Consider the following 17974-nt stretch of genomic DNA (forward strand, 5'->3'; position numbering starts at 1 on the left):
CCCAAGGATTTCAAGCTCCCCCCTCTTGATAAGTATGACGGGTCGTTCGACCTGAATGATCATGTAGATGCCTTTCAGTCACAGATGCACCTAGCACGAGCCAGTGAGTCGTGCATGTGCGTGGCCTTCTCCACTACTTTTAGGGGAGCAAACCGCACGTGGTACCAAAACTTGGTGACTAGGTCAATAAAAAGTTGGGCTCAGTTCACGCAAGCTTTCACGTCCTACTTCATTACCAGCAAACGCTGCCCCCAAACTGAAGAAAGCATCTTCAACGTAGCACAAAGAGATGGAGAGTCCATCTAGAGCTATATCATGCGGTTCAATGATGCTTGTATGCAGATACCGCGCCTGGATCCTGCCGTACGCCTTGCAGCGGCCAAGAAGGGTGTGAAGCACAAAGAGTTCAAGTGGCACATGGTCGTCAACCAACCCGCGACCATAACCGAGTTTCTAAAACTTGTAGATAAGTTCATAGCCACCGAAGAGGAGATCAACCAGAAGGGGGAGGGCGCACCAGAAAAAAGAAAAAGAGAAGAGTCTTCCAGTCAAGTAGACACCCAAAGAAAAAGGGAAATAGTTCAAAGTGCAAAGCCGGGTCAATTGTTCTGAGCTCCTACTCCAGACCGAGCTGATTACACCCCACTGAACGCGAAGCGGGCCGAAATCGTGATGGCAATCAAGGGTGCCCCGTATATGAAGTGGCCACCCCGTCTGAGGGGAAATCCCAATGAAAGAAATAAGAGTTTGTATTATAGTTTTCACAAAGACCACGGTCACAGTACCAAAAGCTATAAAAACCTCCACAACGAGATAGAGGAGCTCATCCATTGTGGATATTTGAGAAACTTTGTACAAAATAATAATAATAATAATAGTAATAGAGTAGGTCGGCAAGGGGAGCACAGTAGAGATGCTCCGGAGTCCAGTAGCAGGTCGGCCGAACAACCATAGAGGCAGCCTCCGGAGGAGAGGCCAGTTCGAGGAACCATCCACATGATAGTGGGAGGTTCGATTGTTGCAGGTTGCACCTCAGCAGCAGCTCGGACGTTAGTTTGAGAGGCCACCCGGGAAGAGCAGAACCCCCCAAAGCGACCGAAGATGGGAGATCCAATTTTTGTCATAGAAGACGATGCACGAGGGGTCCACTACCCCCATGATGACGTACTCGTGATAAAGCTAAGGATCAATGACTTCGAGGTCAGGAGCGTACTCGTGGACTCAGGCAACTCGGCCGATATCCTCTTTAAAGGTGCATTCGACCAACTTCAGTTGCAGAGAAGCAATCTGAGGCCTACGAACACCCCTTTAGTGGGCCTCAGCGGAGAGGAAGTCCACCCCTTGGGAAGATAACAGTACCTGTAGAGATCGACACATGGCCTTGTGTGGTCAGATTTGAACACAACTTCCTGGTGGTAGCGACCCCCTCTCCCTACAATGCCATAATAGGTCGACTGATCACCCATGTCCTACGGGCGGTAGTCTCCACTTACCACCTGGCTATGAAGTTCCCAATGGATTTCGGTGTGGGAGTAGCGTCGGGCGACCAGCTCAAGTCCCGCAAGTGCTACGTTGCCACCCTAAAGGGGAAAACCAAGGTGACCGATGACCTCGAACTGGAATGACCCACAGAGCAAGGGCAAGAGCGAGCCGTGCCCACTGAAGAAATAGTCATGGTTCCGACCTCGATAGCAAACCCAGCTCGGACACTCCAGATCGGTGCTTCCATCCAAGAGCCCCTATGATCCAAACTGTTAAGTTTCTTACTTCAAAATTTAGATATTTTTGCATGGTCCATGGCAGAAATGCCCGGTATAGACCCCAGACTCATAACTCACAAGCTGAACACTGATCCTGTAGTTAGGCCCGTTAGATAGAAGAAACGCAACCTAGCCCCGGAGTGGTGGAAAGCGGTCGACGAGGAAGTTGAAAAGCTCCTCGCAACGGACTTCATAAGAGGTCCAATACCCGAGTTTGGTAGCCATCGCCGTCCTGGTAAAGAAGGCCAATGGCAAGTGGTGCATGTGCGTCGACTACACCGACCTGAACCAGGCTTGCCCAAAAGACTGCTTCCCACTCCCCCGAATCAACCGTCTGGTGGACGTGACCTTAGGGCATGAGTTGCTCAGTTTCTTGGATGCCTATTCGGGCTATAACCAGATCAAGATGGACCCGGCAAACGAAGAAAACATTGCCTTCATCATAGAGTTCGGCCTCTACTCTTACAATGTTATGCCCTTCGGGTTGAAAAACGCAGGGGCAACCATTCAGAGACTTGTAAATAAATTGTTTGTGCCGTTAATCGGTAGAAAAGTAGAATGCTATGTAGACGACATGGTCGTCAAAACTCAATTCTCATATGAATTAATACAAGACTTGCATTCTAATTTTGAAATTTTGCGTAAGTTTAACATGAGATTAAATCCGAACAAGTGTGTATTCAGCGTGACCTCAGGTAAAATCCTAGGATACATCATTAACCGGTGTGACATTGAAGCCAACCCGGATAAGGTTAAGGCCATCTTAGACATGAGACCACTCCGTAAGTTGAAGGAGGTTCAGAGGTTGAATGGCTGCATAGCCACCCTGAGCCGCTTCATGTCCAAATCAGCGGACCACTGTCTGCCATTCTTTAAGGCAATCAAGAGCAAAGGGTTCGAGTGAACCCGAGACTGTTAGCTCGCGTTTGACAAGCTCAAGAATTACCTTGCTAGCGTGCCAATCTTAACCCGGCCCAAGGAGGGCGACGTTTTAGAACTGTACCTCTCAGCGAGTGACAAAGTGGTCAGTTCAGTACTAATAAAGGAAGTAGATCGGGTCCAATGACCCATCTATTATGTTAGTAAAGTATTGTAGGGAACAGAAACGAGATACCCGGAGATGGAGAAGCTAGCATACGCATTGATAATTGTAGCTCGGAAGCTCCGCCCATACTTCTAAGCTCATACTGTTATCGTCCTTACTGACAAACCTCTGAGGCAAGTCTTGCTTAAACCCAAAGTCTCTAGCTGATTGACGAAGTGGGCCATTGAGCTCAGCGAGTATGACCTCCAGTACAAGCCGCGAACTGCCGTTAAGGCCCAAGCCTTAGCAGATTTCATAGCCGAATGCACATTCAGCTCTGACGTTCCCAGTCCGGTTGAGCGCAAGGCTCCCACCTCAGGTGAGCCCGGAGCTCCCGAATCGGTCGAGTCCGAGCCCCGTGAAGTAGTAGCTAGTGTGGCACCTCTCCTAGCTTGGCCAACCACGAGCTGGGATGAGGAGCCCTGGATCCTTCACATAAATGGCTCCTCGAACCAACACGGCAGTGGTGCTAGAATAGTTCTGCACGACCCAAGCGGCATAAAACTGGAGTACGCGCTATGCTTCAAGTTCGAGGCATCCAACAATGAAGCAAAATACGAGGCGTTGATAGTTGGACTAGCTCTAGCCAGAGAAGTCAAAGCCAAGCACATCGTTGGCGACTCCCGGCTTGTGGTCAACCAAGTCACCGGCGAGTACGAAGCTTGCGAGCCAACCATGATCACCTACTTGGCCAAAGTTAGAGAGGTCCTGCTCAACTTCCAATCACACTTCATCAGACAAATCCCTAGATCAGAGAACGCCGAGGTCGACGCCCTGTCCAGGCTAGCCAGCACCAGCGACATCACCATGAGAACTGTGTACATAGAGGACTTGCCTTGGCCTAGCATTCTCAACGGGGCAGAGGAGGTCGCTTCCATTGTTCAAGCAGAGCCGAGCTAGATTGACCCGCTCGCGAGCTTCTTGCTATACGGGAACCTCCCTACAGATCGCAATGCAGCCAGAAGGGTGCAGCGCCAGGCAGCCAAATACATCGTAATAGACGAGCAGCTGTACAGGAGATCCTACACGGTCCCCTATCTATGTTGCTTGCGACCCACCGAAGCCAAGCTCGTACTCTGCGACATCCATGAGGGTCTGTGCGGCGGACACTTGGGGGGCAGAGCCCTTGCCCAAAAAGCGCTTTGGCAAGGGTATTATTGGCCAACAATGAAGGCAGGCGCCATTGAACTCATAAAAAAATGTGACAAATGTTAGAGACATGCCAATATTCACCACCAACCTGCTGTCGACCTCAAGTATCTCACCAGCCCATGGCCCTTTGCGCAGTGGGGCATCGATCTACTCAGGCCATTCCCGCCAGCAACAGGTGGAAGAAAGTTCTTAGTAGTGGCAGTGAACTATTTTACCAAGTGGGTAGAAGTCGAGCCCCTCGTGACGATCACAGCCCGAAATGTCCAAAACATCTTTTGGAAGAGCATCGTATGCCGCTTCGGACTACCTTGGGTATTGATTTCCAACAATGGCAAACAGTTCAAGGACATCAAATTTCAAGATTTGTGCCGAGACATGGGGGTCCAACAGAACTTTACTTCAGTCGCGCACCCTCAAGCAAACGGTCAGGCAGAAGTCATGAACAGAGCCATCCTCCGTGAACTAAAGGCATGGCTGGACTGAGCTAAAGGATTGTGGGCAGATGAACTACCCAATGTCTTATGGGCCTACAAAACCTCGGAGAAGACTGCCACGGGAGAAACACCCTTCAATCTCACCTACAGCAATGAAGCAATGATTCCCGCAGAGATCGAAGTACCTACGTTGCGCTTGGAAGCATACAGCGATCAAACAAACGAAGATGAGCTACGTATCAACCTCGACCTACTTGACGAAGTGAGAGACCTCACATACATTAGGACCACAACCTACTGGCATAGGGTAGCTTGGTACTATAACGCCAGGGTCAAGAGGCGAAACCTCTGTGTTGGCGACCTGGCCCTTCGTAAAATTATGGTGCCTAAGCCTGGTGCTGGCGAGCTCAAGTCCAACTGGGAAGGTCCTTACCAAGTGAAACGAGTGCTCGGGGAAGGAACATATGAGCTCGAGACCCTCGAAGGGAAACAAGTACCTCGAGCATGGAATATTGTCAACCTGAGGCAATATTACCTATAAAAATCAAGTGGACTACGGGTCCCTCCCAAAGCCTAAGGGCCAGAATACTGAGCTAACATGACCTCAGCACAAGAAGACCCTAGTTGCCACTTCGGCCTGGTAAAAAATCCAAGAGCAGACTACGGGTCCCTCCCAAAGCCTAAGGGCCAGAATTCTGAGCTAACATGACCTCGGCACAAGAAGACCCCAGTTGCCACTTCTGCTTGGGAAAAAATCTAGGAGTAGACTACGGGTCCCTCCCAAAGCCTAAGGGCCAAAACACCGAGCTAACAAAGACCTAGGCGTGAAGAAAAGACACTTTAGTGGCAAAGGCAATGTATGAAATATTAAAAGCGTAAGTAGCTCGGCTTTAAACCCCGCAAAGCATAGTTTGTCCCAATACGTTGGCCGAACTAAGAAATAGCCAACCAATGCTTAGCTCGGGCATACATTGTAATCACTCCATGATATAACACAAGGGCCTTAAACGTAACAAATCGGGATAATGCCTACCAAAGAGCCCTACTTCAAGTATGTAACTTTAATAGCTCAAGTGATGAGATTGCTTTAGTAAAAATAAAGGAAGTCCATCATACTCAGAAGAAGGAAGAAACTTTCATTCATTCAAAAAAAAATGAATGACAAGTGCAATAACCGAGCTAAACAGCTTGGGAAAGGTTCCATCATCATGGGGCACAACCGCCCAACTGAAAACTTGTGAAAGACCGGGTTTACAGCACCCGGAAGCCACAGAAGCCTAGAGAAATGCCACCTCAAGAATCCGCCTCCTCATCCTCCGGAGAATCAGGCTCCACTTCATCCACCTGGTCAGCTGTCTCAGGAGACAGACCCTTCATAGTAATGCCATCGAGGTCGAGCCCAGAGTGTTAGACAGTTTTGTGCACCCTTAGCTTCAATCAAATTGATGTACTTTATGAGTGAATAAAAGTGCATATTTGATTCATGTTCCCTTGGTATGTTTCTGTGTAATACCCTTAAACTGGACACTTAATGAGACTCAAGTTAGTTTAGAATGTTCATAGCCAGTGGGTCGGTCTGGGGAGAACTATCTTGACAAGGCTGACACTGTGGTACCACCAAGTCGGTTGGGGTGGCTTGTCTCAGCTACCGGGGTGAGACCCTAAGCACATACAGTGTGGGATTAATTGAATATTTGAACTGGACCAGATTTTCAGTATTGCCCTGGACATTGGAGATTGATGGGCAAAACTGGAAAGTTACACCCGACCCCTATACTCGATTATGATACTGCACTAGGTGTTGGATTGGGCTGTCTTTGATATACCAATCAGTGAGATCCTTAGTGGGGGTCAAAACCTGGGTATGTTGGGACTGTCTGAGAATTCATCTGAGTGGGTGATCATAGTGACAAGATCAGCCCCTTTATCAGACAAAGGTAATGATCGGGGATGCACTCTCACTGATGGAAACCAAGACTGCCGGCATCCGATTTCAATCATTGAGATTTGTTTTGCAAAATATATTTTATACGAGATATAAAAAGTATATATATTATGGTTTTGAAATGTTTGCAAAAGGTTTTAATTCCCGGGATCCATACTTGAGAGAGTGCAACATTGTTCCTTGCAGCCGAGGGAGAGGTCCTCTTTTGTCGGGCAGTGTATGATCATTATGGGCTAAGAGGTTAAGTGTAAGGGCATTGAGGATAATACCTGATGGGCTAATCTTGCATCTGCCCACAGTCCCTGGGTGTTACAAGGTGGCTTGGCCCAGGGACCACTTAGGGTAAGTGTTGGGCCCATAGAGCCCATCTGATGGGTTTCAGGAGGTGCACTGTCCATAACAGTGTATTCGGCCAGGCCTTGTAACAAAGGCTGGGCTGAACCCATGTGGCTGATATGTAGAACAATGTTTGGGTCCCACGCCATACAAGGAAGCCCAACTGGGCAGCAGTTTGGAAGGTTTAATGAATACATAACCCTAAATGGGCCTTAAGCCCATTTCGAACTGGGCTAATTTGATTAGTCTTTAAGGGGCGAATTCTGAGATAAGATCAGCTGATAGGATTGGGCCCACACCCTATCCATTCAGAGAATCCAAGATCTAAATGAGATTTAGATTTGGAAACTTCCTAATTAGATTAGGAACTGGCTGATCTAATCTGCAGATAAGATAAGGTTTATCCCTTATCTTAAAGGGACTTCTAATCCAGATATGATTTGGGTTAGCAACTCCTAATGGGATTAGGAGCTGATCCCTTTAAGTCTATAAAAGGAAGAGGGGGCGGCAGCCTTTAGACACACAATCACTAGCAACAGTCTGATCTTCAGAGTTGAGATCACGGAGGAGAGAATTCTGCACCCTGCAAATTCTCTCTAGCCGCCTCCTTCCTACAGCCGCCGCCTATAGCAGTTCGGTCATCATTGCTTGGGAGAAATCAAGATCAGATCTTGATTCCAATCTTTTGGAAAAAAGATTGGTAGGAGTTGTATTCACTAGTTGCCCAGGTGATTCCTGGGAAGAATCAAGTTCTTAGGAAGGACACTGCTAATTCTGCTCCACCCTGCACTGCGCCATCTTCAGTGGGAGCAGATTTTGGTTTCTACCTTGGGCGTGAACACCTCCGTTGAGAGATATTATTTCTCTGTATCAGGTATTATCTCTCTCTCCTCCTTTTGGTTCAGATCTGGTTCAGTTTATGGTTCAAGAATGATCCTTGAAAATATGATTTTCTAAATAGGGAATTCGATTCCCAGTTGAAGGGAAAGAAAAATTTTTGAAATTCGCCCCCCCTTTATTCCACAATCTTGGGGGTTCATATGATGGTTTCCTATCCCTTCATGGAGAACTTCTTTCGAACCAGCCACCACCAGAGCTTAAACCCTGAGCAGTATGAACGTGAACCATACTCCGCCTGGAGGTCATGAAATTCCTGGGAGTCTTTAAAATCCCAGACCGCTTTCTCTCCTCATCCTCCACCATCTGATCAAAGTTTTGGGTCCGATTCAAAAGAGTGGACTCCAAGTCCCGCACCTGCTGCCTGAGAAGCTCCCTCTCCCCAGCCATCCTCGACGACTCCTCCCTGTAGCGTGTGCTCTCTTCAGTAAACCAAGTGATTTGAGCTTCCTGGTCATGGACGAGCAGCTCCTGAGACTCACTCCCCTTGCGGGTGTGCTGGAGCTCACCCCGGATCTGGTCAAGCTCGACTTGGAGCTTCTGGTTGGTAGCACGCTAGTCAAGAGCGTCGACGCAATGGATGTGCATCTGGAAAGCCATGGCATGAATGGCAGAATTTACCTATCGGCAAGAAAGAAAGATCAGAAGACAGCGGGAAAGGGGAAAACAAGAGAAGAGGGAAAAATGTCACTTACCACCATACAGTGAGCAGAGGCGAACACGGATAAATCCCCAGGCTTCATTTTTTCTCACTAAGCAATTTCATCATTGGTAACTGCTTTCCGGCTCCTCCGGCAGGCTACCAGATAATCATTTACCCCTTCCCAGTTTCCCACTGGGAATCGGGGGTAAGGATGGGGCTGAAGGGGGTTGAAGGATACCTCCCCTGATTGAGGGAGTTCGCTTCCCCTAGGGTTAGTCCCACTAGTCCCCTCGGGGGGGCATCAAAACCTCGGAAGAAGGAGAGGGAAGGACCAACTCGGCGGACCTGAACTCAGTGCTTCCCGAAGGCAGGGTTCGGTCGGGGCGTGATGAACCTACAATTTATCTATATTTTATGAGGTTTTTGCATGAAATTTTATGCTGGTTTAATTAGATTTTGCCCTATTTTAGCTTGATTGCAAGAAAGATTTCAGGGGGAGCCAAATCAACAAAAAGAAGGCAAAAGCAAGAAAAGAAAGCCCAAAATTTATCAAGTTCAGCCCGGCCCAGCCATGAGAGCAAGGGAGTTTCATTCGGCCCAAGTAGTGCAAGCTAACTCTTTGGAAAACCCAAGGGAAGAAGCCTAGCAAGAAGGAAATTTCGGCCCAGCCCATTTTTAGCCCAAATAACAACCTAGAGTGTAGCCCACATGAGCTCAAAAGCAAGCTAAGTTGTAGCCCAAATAGCAGCTCAAAGGGAGCTAGGGGCGGCAACTCCTAAATGTTTCTTGAAGAGAAGGAGGGAGCACTCTAGAAGGTTCATGAGGGATGTAATACACCCAATTCTAGAGACTTCAAGAAGGGGCAAGAGCCCCCTTGAAAAACTATATAAGGAGGCCTCTATGAGGGGAGAGAGGTGTTCAATTGCTTGAGAGGAAGGCTCTCCCACTCTTAGAGGTTCGGCCACCTTGAGAGAAGAGAAGAGAAGAAGGCTAGGCGCAAGGAAGAAGAAGAAGAAGGGCTGAAGGAAGTTCAAGACAAGCAAGCTAGAAGAGAAGGTGAGTTCGAAATGAGGGTTTGTGATTCAAAGATCTTTTGTAATAAATCATTTGTAGTTTCATTCTCTTTTGATTCGAATTCAGTTTCTTTGTTATATTTTCTTTCTTCTTTCTCCTTGTTTCCATTCTTCCTTGATGTATTTCAACTTGTAAAATTTTAGTTCAGCAATCTAATTCTTTTTGATTCATTCAAATGGTCATGAATTATACTTGAAGTTTCTTGAATAAGGGTGTTATTGTAGAGTAATTCGGCCAAATAACCTTCAAAACTCAGATCTGAATTCTCAGATCTGAGATTGCAAGATCTGAATTGCTTGAAAGAGAATTCAGATCTGCAATTTTCAGATTGGCCGAATTAATCTACAGCTTGGAATTTCTAGAGTGCTTGAGAGAAACTCTAGGAATTCAGATCTACTATTCAAGAACTGAATTTAGTGCAAGGTTAGAGATAACTTGCACAATTCAGTTGGTGATCAATTCAGATTTGAATTGATGCCTTAGAAGTGTTTGAAGAAATGCATGCATGGGGATTAGATTCTTGCTAGAGATAGAAGAACCGTCACTCATGCATAGGATGAACATGCGCTTGAGAGAGGCTGTTCATGACCTTGGGGTTTCACCTAACCAAGGCTCAATCATGATTTATTCGAATGATCCAAATTGATAGATTGCTGAATTCTGAGATTGACATTTACTGCTTACTCTTCTAACCTGATTTGAAGGCAATTGGGCCAATGATTTAGATAGATTTTAATTTAGGATTTTTTTTTTAGCTTTCATTAAAGTTTTGATTATTTGTTGATCAGATAAGAAGTGCTCAATTTAGTATTGGTAATTGTTTCCTAAATCCTCGTGGGAACGATACTTCACTCACTACTTTATTACTTGAACGGCTAGTGCACTTGCTAGTGTCACAATGAGCCACACATCAAGTTTTTGGCGCCGTTGCCGGGGATTTATAGAAGCAATATTAGGAAACATTGAGCATTCTTAATCTGGTATCATTCAGCATTGCATTCATAGTTGGTTTAATTTGCTTAATTTTACATTTTAGCTTTGAACGCAACTGCTGTACTACTGTAGTTATGTTTCTTCTTTCTTAAGTAGATTATTTTTTTTTTCTGGTTTTAGTTTCATTTTAATAAAGGTAGATTTGATTTCCTTTCAATCTTGGTGTTGTTACCTTCAAAAAAAAAAAAAGAAGAAAAATTCATAACAACATAAGTGTTGCAGATCTGAGGTGCATTCAGCACTCAGATCAGCAGAACTCAGACCTGCAGCACTCTGCCAAAAAGACTTAGTTAGTTTGTGTTTCTGCCATTTATTTTTATTTTTTTTCTTTACAAAAAAAAAATTTATAGAGTGAAAAGGAGAAAAAAAAAGAGATAATATGAACAAAAAGAGGGGCAATTGAGAATTCAGATCAGCACTCAGATCTGAGTTCAGATCTGAATTCTGCTACATCAGATTTGCAACAGTTCAGATCTGAGTTCCTCTTAACACAGATCTGAAATGATGCAAATTTGAGGTGAATTGGGTATCATAACCACCCCAATTTACCCTAGGACACTTCTGCTACTCCTCAAAGGCAATTTGGTAGCAATGACTGAAGGTAAGGCAATTGAGAATTCAGATCCAAACTCAGACTTGAGTTCAGATCTGAATTCCGCTGTTACAGATCTGCTCAGTTCAGATCTGAATTCCTCTGAACTCAGATCTGAACCGATGCAAGTTTGAGGTGAATTGGGTGCCATCACTACCCCAATCCACCCTATGATACATCCAATCTGCCTCAAGGGTGAATGGATAGCAAGGAATGAGAGAAATTCAAATCTGAAATGCAGTTGATATGATGTGAGGACTGAACTGATACAGAGCATACTATGAATTCTGGGTGGACTGAATTCTTGGCTTTACCCACTTGTACCCAATCTAAATTTGCTGAGGATGTGTGCTTGGATTGACTAATTGTGATGCCTCAAATATTCAATGAAAGCAGCAGTGCATTCCACTAGCATTCAGAGCTGTAGCATGGCTGCTATAGTACAACAATTAGCATGAAACTCCACTGCTGATCTAGTTAGCTCTCTTTCCCATTGATGATCTACTTCATATTTGTTTGCTGATTTAGTGTAGCTGGTAGATGTAGTTCTTCAGATGTAGTTCTTCAGCATTGCATTCATAGTTGGTTTAATTTGCTTAATTTTTCATTTTTGCTTTGAATGCAATTGATGTATTACTGTAGTTATGCTTCTTTTCTCTTTAGTAGATTACTTTATTTTCCTTGTTTCAGTTTAATTTTAATAAAAGGGGACCTGTTTTGCTTTCTATCTTGAAGTTATTACCCTCTAAAAGAAAAAAAAAATCACAAAATCATGAGTGTTGCAGATCTGAGTTGCATTCGGCACTCAGATCTGCTATAGCAGAATTGCAGCACTCAACCGAAAAAAAAAAAAAATTTAAAATGAGTTCAGATCTGAATTGCATTCATCAATCAGACCTGCACTCATCCAAAAAGATTTTGGTTGCATTGCTGTATTTTGTTTTAAATTTATTTAAAAAAAAAAAAAGAAAAAAAATAGATAAAGAAAAGAAAAAGAAAACAATGAAAAAATAGCATGTGAGTTTTCAAATCTGAAACTCAGATTTGAAGTTCAGATCTGTGTTCAGCCGGTTGCAGGACTACATTCTGCTAGGTTCAGATCTGAGTTCATCTAAACTCAGACCTGAACCCACTCTATTTTGATGTGAATTCGGGTAGTGACAGCACCCGATTCACAATTTGATGCATCAGACTTGCCTCATTGATGAAAATTTAAGCCATGAATGGTAAAATCAGCTCTGAAGTGCATGAGAATCAGAGGCAGTATAAGTACATGATCTGAAATTTTTGTGAACTTGATGTTTTATTATCTTTTAAATCACTTGCACCCAATCTGAATTGGTTGTATTGGATTAGGACTGATGTTTGTGAGGTCCAAAAAGAGCTTCATATTTTTGATGTAATGGTATTCAGATCTGAAACAAGGCTGCTTTCATTATAAAATTGCAGATCTGATTTCAGGTCTCTGCAATCAATTGAGGCATACAAGACATTTAAGTTGGGACTTGAAAGAGAAGTCTTAAGTTCTTGGGATCAAACTTATTTCAGACCTAACTGCAACAGATTTTAGACCTACTTATTGATATTAGGTTTAGAGTTTTTGTAAGTGACTGTTTTCAAAAGTCAAGTTTTCAAATCTGAAATTTTTTTTTTGGTTAGAACTTGAAGAGCAGCTTAAAGATAATAAATTCAGCAATGATTGTAGATCTGTTTACAGTAGATTTTAGATTTGTTTACTTATGTTCATTTAAGTTTAGAATAGTGTGTAATAAACTCCATTGCTGATTTAGCTAGCTCTCTTTTCCATTGAACATCTACTTCACACTTGAATGTTGGTTTAGTTTCAGTAATGGAGCTATGTTTTTCTACTTTGAAAATTTATTAGTGTGGATCAGATCTGCGTACGTTCACGTACATTGCTGAAATTCTAATGCAGATCTGAGCACACACAAAAAAAAAAAATCAAATAACTTAGGTAGTGTGCTGATTTCAAGAACTCTTAGACTTCTAGGCTAGTTTCAATCTTGTAAATCACTTGTTTATCACTTGCATATCAAATTCCAAGAGATATTTATATTGGCTTTTGATCTTGTTTTTTTTTTATTTTATTTATTTATTTATTTTTTTGTTAGATAGAATCCAAACTTCTTGGCCTTGTAAGTTTCTGTTGTGTATTACAGACTGCTTAAATTATTTACATTGTTTGGAATTGTGTATAGTAGTCTTTTTATTATTTGGTTTAAATTATTTTTAGTTAGAACAAAGCTACTGATCTCCTCTTCTAGTTTGCAAGTGATTTCTAGCAGAAGAAGTTTTCCACCGACAACATATTGCAGAATTTAAGAATGATCTTCAGGGAAGTCCTCTAAATACCTCCTATTACTTGATGATGCTCTTGCTAGTTTTATTGTTACTGCCTAACACTACGAACATTGAGGACAATGTTCATCTTAAGTGTGGGGGAGTGATCCCGAGGCTAGGGTATGGGGGTTGAAACCATGCACCTCATTCACCCCAACACACATATGCAGGCAATGACATAACCAAAAAATACTGGAACCCCTCAAGTTCATTACTATTTATTTGATGATTTTTTTTAAGAAGGAATGCAATGAGTTGAGGGAGACTGATGTACTTGTTAAGTTTTTATTCTTGTGAATGACCCAATTTGATATATGCAGGAGAAAAGGGGAGCTGAATATGCCTTTCAGAATGACTAGCCCTAACTTCCTTCATGTGTATGGAAGCCCTTGATTTCATTGTTAATGGTCAAGAAAACTAGTGCACATCTGAAATGTTGATTCTTGAGGTTCAATAATTGCAAAGAAGGACAAAAGCCCAAATTGACTCTGCTATTTTGAGCTGAATAGTAAAACTAGCAGCTCAGAACATGAGTCCTATTTACCTACCTCAAGTAAGTGACCAGTGTGAGATGGAGCATAAGATGCACTCACAAAAAAAAAGAAAAATAAAAGAGAGAGAAAAGTGTGTGAGATGGAGCATAAAATGCACTCACACTGAAAAAAAAAAAAAGAAGAAGAAAAGGGTGAGATGGAGCATAAGATGCACTCACCCTTAGAAATAAGTAATTGTGGTGACAACCGAGGTTCAGAGGGGCACTCTAAAGTTGAACTCTCATTGAGATTTAGTTACAGATGTGAAACTTAGTGTAATTTGATTAGTAACCTTGACAATTAAGGAGCTGATTTATATATGAATTAGGAGTGAAGGCTAGACTATGATGAAATTCATATTCTCCTTTCCTTGGATCTGATACATATCTTAAATGGTAATTTACAAGAATAAGAGTTGAGCACTTACAAAAGTTCCCCAACTACTCAATGCATTTCTATCTTAAAAAGTTCACCAGGTAAATGGTGAGAACAAAAGGGGGGAATGTTAAGTTTATGGCTGATGTCTTTGCTTGAGGACAAGCAAAAGCTTAAGTGTGGGGGTATTTGATGAACCTACAATTTATCTATATTTTATGAGGTTTTTGCATGAAATTTTATGCTGGTTTAATTAGATTTTGCCCTATTTTAGCTTGATTGCAAGAAAGATTTCAGGGGGAGCCAAATCAACAAAAGGAAGGCAAAAGCAAGAAAAGAAAGCCCAAAATTTATCAAGTTCAGCCCGGCCCAGCCATGAGAGCAAGGGAGTTTCATTCGGCCCAAGTAGTGCAAGCTAACTCTTTGGAAAACCCAAGGGAAGAAGCCTAGCAAGAAGGAAATTTTGGCCCAGCCCATTTTTAGCCCAAATAACAGCCTAGAGTGTAGCCCACATGAGCTCAAAAGCAAGCTAAGTTGTAGCCCAAATAGCAGCCCAAAGGGAACTAGGGGCGGCAACTCCTAGATGTTTCTTGAAGAGAAGGAGGGAGCACTCTAGAAGGTTCATGAGGGGTGTAATAAACCCAATTCTAGAGACTTCAAGAAGGGGCAAGAGCCCCCTTGAAAAACTATATAAGGAGGCCTCTATGAGGGGAGAGAGGTGTTAAATTGCTTGAGAGGAAGGCTCTCCCACTCTTAGAGGTTCGGCCACCTTGAGAGAAGAGAAGAGAAGAAGGCTAGGCGCAAGGAAGAAGAAGAAGAAGGGCTGAAGGAAGTTCAAGACAAGCAAGCTAGAAGAGAAGGTGAGTTCGAAATGAGGGTTTGTGATTCAAAGATCTTTTGTAATAAATCATTTGTAGTTTCATTCTCTTTTGATTCGAATTCAGTTTCTTTGTTATATTTTCTTTCTTCTTTCTCCTTGTTTCCATTCTTCCTTGATGTATTTCAACTTGTAAAATTTCAGTTCAGCAATCTAATTCTTTTTGATTCATTCAAATGGTCATGAATTATACTTGAAATTTCTTGAATAAGGGTGTTATTGTAGAGTAATTCGGCCAAATAACTTTCAAAACTCAGATCTGAATTCTCAAATCTGAGATTGCAAGATCTGAATTGCTTGAAAGAGAATTCAGATCTGCAATTTTCAGATTGGCCGAATTAATCTACAGCTTGGAATTCCTAGAGTGCTTGAGAGAGACTCTAGGAATTCAAATCTACTATTCAAGAACTGAATTGAGTGCAAGGTTAGAGATAACTTGCACAATTCAGTTGGTGATTAATTCAGATTTGAATTGATGCCTTAGAAGTGTTTGAAGAAATGCATGCATGGGGATTAGATTCTTGCTAGAGATAGAAGAACTGTCACTCATGCATAGGATGAACATGCGCTTGAGAGAGGCTGTTCATGACCTTGGGGTTCCACCAAACCAAGGCTCAATCATGATTTATTCGAATAATCCAAATTGATAGATTGCTGAATTCTGAGATTGACATTTACTGCTTACTATTCTAACCTGATTTGAAGGCAATTGGGCCAATGATTTAGATAGTTTAATTTAGGATTTTTTTTTTAGCTTTCATTAAAGTTTTGATTATTTGTTGATCAGATAAGAAGTACTCAATTTAGTATTGGTAATTGTTTCCTAAATCCTCGTGGGAACGATACTTCACTCACTACTTTATTACTTGAACGGCTAGTGCACTTGCTAGTGTCACAATGAGCCACACATCAGGGTGCGTCCTCTTCACTTGGCCTCTCTGGCTACCCGAGAGAAGGTGGCGTGAATCAGCACTAGACGTGATGGCTACCACAAGACCACAATGTATTAGTCCGATAATAAACAAAATGCATGTGTAAACAAGTCGCAAGGCACTACGCGACCTAAAAGACCGACCTACCCGGGCTCAAGCCTGCCTACACGAGCTTCTCCTCGGCTAAGTAGTCTGAGCAATGGAAGCCTACCGATGCCCAAGAAAGCATCGTTTTTTGAGTCTCAGGGTCCAGCTCGGCCCTGGGTCCTGGATAGCACCCCTCCAAGTAGTAGAAAAGGGCCACCCCTCGGGGTTAGGGACCACAAAGTAGTCCCGCTTCCAGGCGGGAGTCTTATTTGGCAGCTCGTATAAGAGCTTATAGCCACGACGGGGGGAGAGGTAATAAAAGCGTCTCTCCGCAGGAACCCTAGGAGCAACATTCTTTATACAAAGGATAGAAGCAAAAATATCAAGATCTAAAGGGAGACAGTACTCGTAACACAAAGATATAGTCTCAACCATGTTTCAAATGGTGTTGGGATGAAGTTGGTCAATGGTGACATTAAAATGATTTAGCACCTCCACTATCAAGGGGTGCAGGTGGAGATGCAAGCCAGCCTCAACCTGTTCTTGAAAGATTACTATGTCATTGGGACCATGCTCCCAAGGGAAGTTGCTAGTAGGGAGGCTGTAAACCAGGTCCCCAGGGAGATGAAAGTAGCAGATCAAAGACCTGAGTCTCTCCGCTGTCATTAAGGAAGGGCCAAAGGTATCAGGCTCCCTTCCCCTAGAAGTAGATGCCGTATCACCAGAGGCTTCCCGAGCCTCTGGGATACGCTCCCAGGCTTCCCCCGAACTTGAGGGAGCATCATCATCCTGGCTATCATCCCTGTGATAGGCATGACGTGGGTACCCAGACATGGCTAAAGGCGATTGGGACTCACCAGAGTAAGACGAAATGAAGCAGGCTAAGGAACTCGAGTAAGCTAGGCAAAGTATGCGACCTCAGAATCCAAAGGATGGCATGGAGGAAGGTAGGGCCTGAGGGGGGCCCCTATTTATAGCCCCTGCCCTTTTAAACTGACGGCCTGGATCAAAGCTGATCCAACAGTTCACAGATTTCCTGACTACATGCCTTTTGAAAACCGAAGGCGATTGGCGGCATGTCTTCCACGATTGAGGTAGTCGCAGCCGCACGACATTCGGAATTAAAGGCCACCTCAGCACGTTTTTGGAATCCAAAAAGTCAGGGAAGACAGAAGATCTCTTGATTCCCACGAACGGATTTAATGAGGGTAGTCAATCAAGTTTGAATTTCGGTCAAATCAGCCCATTGCGCTTCATAAACTCCCCGTGCTAAGGTGATACCCTTAGCCTGAGGAGTGGGGGGCAATTGATGAAGGGTGATTTGACCCGATCTATGAAATAGCAACACGTGGACACTGACCCAACGTAAGCAACAGCTCAGTATTATGGCTCGGTACAGCTAAGTAATGGGCCCCTAAAGCAGCTCGCCATGACGCAAGCTCCGAGTTCCCTGAGCTACCCCCAAAGGGATATTCCGAGGCAACTTCAGCTTGCAAGCTAAGAAAACCAGCTCACCCGAACTCCCAAGCAGACAAGTCATCCCAAAGAATAATTCTACTAAGGGTACTCCTAAAGTATTCCTAGCTCACTACAAAGTAGCTCGCGAATGGGTTGCACGAGCATTTAGCAGGAAGTTTCTATCTGACAGGCCGTACCAATCAAACTGCGCCATATCCCCTACTGACGGCACAGTCCCTGTCCTTTCGGTAGTCTGCACCCACGTTTCTCAGTAGGTGGAGGCGTGCCTGTCACTTTGGAGATGTGTCACTCGCCCGGGTAAGGAGTACTTCATAACGGCCACCTACGTAGCCCTGGCAGGTAACGGCTGTAGCAGGGGGCCCAGTGGCGATTATATCTGATCTCCCAAGGAGCGCCGCTATAAAAGCCCTCAGGGCAAAG

General features: G+C 43.8%; 1 protein-coding gene across 1 annotated transcript in view; it reads left to right on the forward strand.

Annotated features, from left to right (window-relative positions):
- The first annotated feature begins 8064 nt into the window (after nucleotides 1-8064).
- The window catches only part of LOC148861208 (uncharacterized), a 50388-nt gene continuing 40478 nt past the window's right edge, over nucleotides 8065-17974 (forward strand). The window contains exon 1 of the mRNA XM_088985022.1: nucleotides 8065-8312. Within this exon, the coding sequence (XP_088841148.1) occupies nucleotides 8065-8312 (248 nt within the window). The remainder of the gene's footprint in view (nucleotides 8313-17974) is intronic.

This window comes from Nelumbo lutea, chromosome 4 (genome assembly GCF_056320005.1).
Source record: "Nelumbo lutea isolate HS-2025 chromosome 4, American lotus-T2T, whole genome shotgun sequence".
In the NCBI taxonomy this organism is placed as follows: Eukaryota; Viridiplantae; Streptophyta; class Magnoliopsida; order Proteales; family Nelumbonaceae; genus Nelumbo; species Nelumbo lutea.